Source organism: Anopheles cruzii, unplaced genomic scaffold (assembly GCF_943734635.1).
Source record: "Anopheles cruzii unplaced genomic scaffold, idAnoCruzAS_RS32_06 scaffold01536_ctg1, whole genome shotgun sequence".
Lineage (NCBI taxonomy): Eukaryota > Metazoa > Arthropoda > Insecta > Diptera > Culicidae > Anopheles > Anopheles cruzii.
The window spans coordinates 1-3,842 of NW_026455121.1; the positions used below are offsets into that span (position 1 = coordinate 1).

General features: G+C 54.1%; 1 protein-coding gene across 1 annotated transcript; it reads left to right on the forward strand.

Annotated features, from left to right (window-relative positions):
• The first annotated feature begins 7 nt into the window (after positions 1 to 7).
• On the forward strand, positions 8 to 3,208 carry LOC128276541 (uncharacterized). Its single transcript, XM_053014999.1, has 2 exons — positions 8 to 437; positions 2,751 to 3,208. The coding sequence occupies exons 1-2, from the start codon at positions 141 to 143 to the stop codon at positions 2,820 to 2,822; spliced, it is 369 nt and encodes a 122-aa protein (XP_052870959.1). The 5' UTR covers positions 8 to 140; the 3' UTR covers positions 2,823 to 3,208.
• The last annotated feature ends 634 nt before the right edge of the window (positions 3,209 to 3,842 follow it).

Genomic DNA, 3,842 nt, shown 5'->3' on the forward strand with positions numbered 1-3,842 from the left:
ACAATGACATCACGCTGGAGCAGCGCAAGCAGCAGCACCAGCAACAACCTGCTCAGGCACCCCAACCGAGCTCGACCATCGCACCGACCACGACCGTAGCGAGCAAGATTATTGACAAGCCGCAGCAGCAGCCAGCGAACATGAACAACAACCAGCCACAGCCTCAGCAGCAACACGTTGTCCCGAGTCTGGCGGTGCAGTACGTGCCGAACAAGGGCCTCAAATACTACGCCGTCGTGCCGCGGCACACGGAAGTGACGTACCCAGGTGACCAGCCCAAGCCCAGCCTGTTGGCAACCAACGATCTGTACGCCGATCAGCAGCAGCAGCAGCCGCGCAGCAAGTACGATAAGTACGATAAGCTCAATGGAAAGTACAACCCGAAGCTGAAGAAGTACAAGGCCTACGAGAAGGTTAAGTACATGCCGTACATTGTGGTGAGTATACCGTATACGGGCCCCTAAATCTCTTTTTCCCGACCGTGCTCCGAGGTTTGCACACCGCGACCGCGGGTTCGTGCGCTGTTGTGGCGCACGAGTCTTTTGTTAGCACCGTGGCACCGTGCAGTCTATCACACCGTCGTCAGGGCCAGCGAAGGCTAACGAAGGTTAGCTAATTCTTTCGGGGCGACACGGTGACAATTGAAAGCCATTTACCTAGCCACCCGCTCGCGTATCAGTCGCGATTTAATATTCAAAGCCATTTTGTGTGCCGATCTCTACTCGATCTCCGAACGACACCTTCAATGCAAACTCTCGCGGTACCTTGGGCGGGCGAAAGTCACGAGCGAAAGCGTTTGCTGTTTTTGGTTCGAAACCCCCTCCTCTTGGTGTGGCTCCTGTGTGTCCTGTGTTTGGGCCTTTTTTGGGGAATTCGTTACACCTTTTTGTTCCTGAACACTGACCGATAGGCGTCCACTCCGTGCGCGCGCGGGAGAAAGCCACGATCGCTGCACACGCTCCAGATGTCGTCGGCCCTCTTATGTGTCGGCCGTGTGTCTAGCGCGACTTATGTCATCGAGACTTCGCCCGCTTCGCGGTCACCCGGCACGGGGGCACCGCAGATCGACCTCGAGTAAGAGGGCGCGTACCAGAAGTAATACATACGCCGGAGCAGCCGCGACAAGGCACTTGCGACAAGTGGCGGCGGCCGGTAATGGCGGCGCTTCGTACGGTGCGGCAGGAGATAGTGGTTCCAGAGGGTTGTTTTTTGCATGCCCCGCTTCTGCCACCGGATGCTGCGCCTTTCGGTGTGCGGTGCGCTAATGAACGCGCTCGATAATGACGCTCCGCCGAAACTCTCTCGTTGTGTTTTTTGTTTCGTTGTTACACCCGAATCGGGTGCTAATTAACATTCTCTAACGACGCCCCAGCCCCCCCCCCCCCCGCCTAGGAAGGGTGCGATTAGCGTCCGAAGGGCTTTCGCTCGATCGATCGCGTACCAGGACTCGATCGGGCGCCGAGATCCCAATCGACCTGTGACCGGGCTCGGGTGGAGTTCGATTATCAAATTGCCGTTGCATAATTGTCGACATGGTTCGTTGGTGTCGAACGGCCGGTGAAAGACCGGTGCCGGTGGTGGCGGGAATCGATCGGGTTACATAGTCACGTTCGGATTTTAGAATGGGATAAGCGAGCGAGGATCGGTGGTGCGCCGTGAGCGGTAGTTTCGCATCTAGCGCGATAGTGGCCGTGGATTGGAAAGTACCGGGTGCATCGGCAATGGAAAGCGCGATCGCGAAATTAAGGAAATTGGAAGAAAACAATCGATCCCCGGAGAGAAGCTGGGGGCCGTTCGCAAATGGTGTTGATCAAATAGATCGACCACTCAATCATAATCATTTGGTGGCCACCAGCACCAGGTGATTGAACGCCATAATTATGGGAATCAATTGTCTTCATTGAATAAGTACCCTCGGCGGTAAACTAATTATTTGTTGTTACCCACCAACCGTCCATTGGTATTAACGGGCCCAATTTCTTTAAACCACCGCCACCCAGAAAATGAAGTAAAGTAAACCATCTTAACGTTTAATTTTAGTTCTGACCATACCATTTAATGACCCGCTCATGCCGAGCATAAATTCGTGCGCCAACGCATTGTAAACATCGTAAATGCTCCGGAGTGCAACTGCAGGCTTTCACCGTACCGTACGCCGGTGACCGAAAAAGAACACCGAACTTAAAGGGCTCGCCTGGTGCGAATGGTGACAAAAAATAATTCTTTCCCCATTAATGAGCACAATTTAACGTCATTACGCAGAGCGATGGTCGTTAATTTTCCCACAAAATTCCTGTCGCACGGCGATAAATACGGTGAACTTTTCTCCAAACCGACGAAAGCCGCCCAATTTGCTGCAACATTTTCGGCCCGGGCACGGTCACCGTCGGTGGGGGGGTGCCACCAATTAAGTGCAGAGTCCCAATTTAGGCCGGCTCTCTCGTAGGGCCCACAGCAGGGCCTCGGGCCTCTGGGGGGACAACTGTTTTCACTCCTCTTCTCTTTTGACGGGTTTACGAGCACAACGCGCGGTGCCAAAATGCGCGGCCCGTAAATTGGTTCTCGCAGTCCGTGCGACATGACGCAAGCGCCGTTTCGGGCGGTACAAAAGAAATCATGAAAATCATAAAATCGCATTACCATAAAATATGCTCGCTGGCCACCGTGCACCGTGCGGTGTGCCGGGCCGTGCAAAATGGTGCTTTTAAGACCGGCGTTAATTGTATCTGTTTTTGCTCTTCCATTTGCAGTACTACGACCCGACGAAGCAGCAGTTCTTCTACACGAGCGCGAGCATGGTGATGGCAAACAATAATGCGTGATCTGGCGCGTAAGATCGGTCAACCCCACTGTGAACACTGTGTTTCTTTCAAAGTGTGCCCGACGGGCAGCATTTACTACTAAAATTCACCATTAGCGAGGTTCGGTTAGGTTCGTCAAAAGATACACGGAAGTAAGCGACACGCCATGTCACGCAAGCGATGACCCAACGCAAGAGAGAGAGAGAGTGAAGACGAACCGGAGATCCTACAGTTCCCAGCCCGGCACCCGCCACCGCAGCAGCAGGCCATCATCGGGCGGCCGTCCTTCGAGAAGAGTTGTTTCTTTTGTTGTTGCAAATCGATTAAAACACCCGTTTATGAAACGTCCGGAACGTGCGAAAAGAGACAGAAAATGTGTAAATAAATGAAAAATGTTAGTGATAGACGACGAACATGGCCAGCATGGCAGATTGTATGTTGAAAGAAACAAGGGTCAGGGCACTAGTAGTAGTTCGACGATCAAGTACTCTCCTCCGCGGATCGCGGAGTGCAACGATGATGACATAGTACCGTGAAGGATGCGCAATGCCAGGTGCCGCTCATAAACAAGTGCCGTGGCTCAATGACGAAAGCGAAAGGAGCTTTCGATCCGTTCTGGGCCCCGTGGCCCACCGTGGCGGACCTGGGCGCTTCGGTTACCCAACGTAAAGTGAACGTACCGTGTGCGTTCTGTTCTTAGCCCGGCTTTGCTCTACATTCACTTTGCACAGAGAAGAGTCGGAGCCGGCGCACGTGGGCCCCGCCGGGTGCACCGGAGCAAGATGAGCAATTATAATGCCCCGCGATGCGGCCCTCCGAAGCGGAGATAATTTCCGTTTCCATGCAAAATGAATCAGGTTTTAGAAAGGTGCGGGCCGCGATCGCGGTCGCGGTTGCGGACACTCCGACTCACATGCAGAGCAGCGGCCGTTAAGATGTCGCTTTCGGCACGATAAGAACGGCACGGCACGGCACGGCACGGCGGATGGTAGGAGACCTTGAGACCGGAACCCCGGAACGGCCTCCACATCCATCCGCGTG

Coding starts and splice junctions, on each gene's coding strand:
- LOC128276541 (XM_053014999.1), top strand. CDS start 141: ATGAACAACAACCAGCCACAGCCTCAGCAGCAACACGTTGTCCCGAGT. Junction 438..2,750: donor AGTACATGCCGTACATTGTG/GTGAGTATACCG, acceptor TTCCATTTGCAG/TACTACGACCCGACGAAGCA.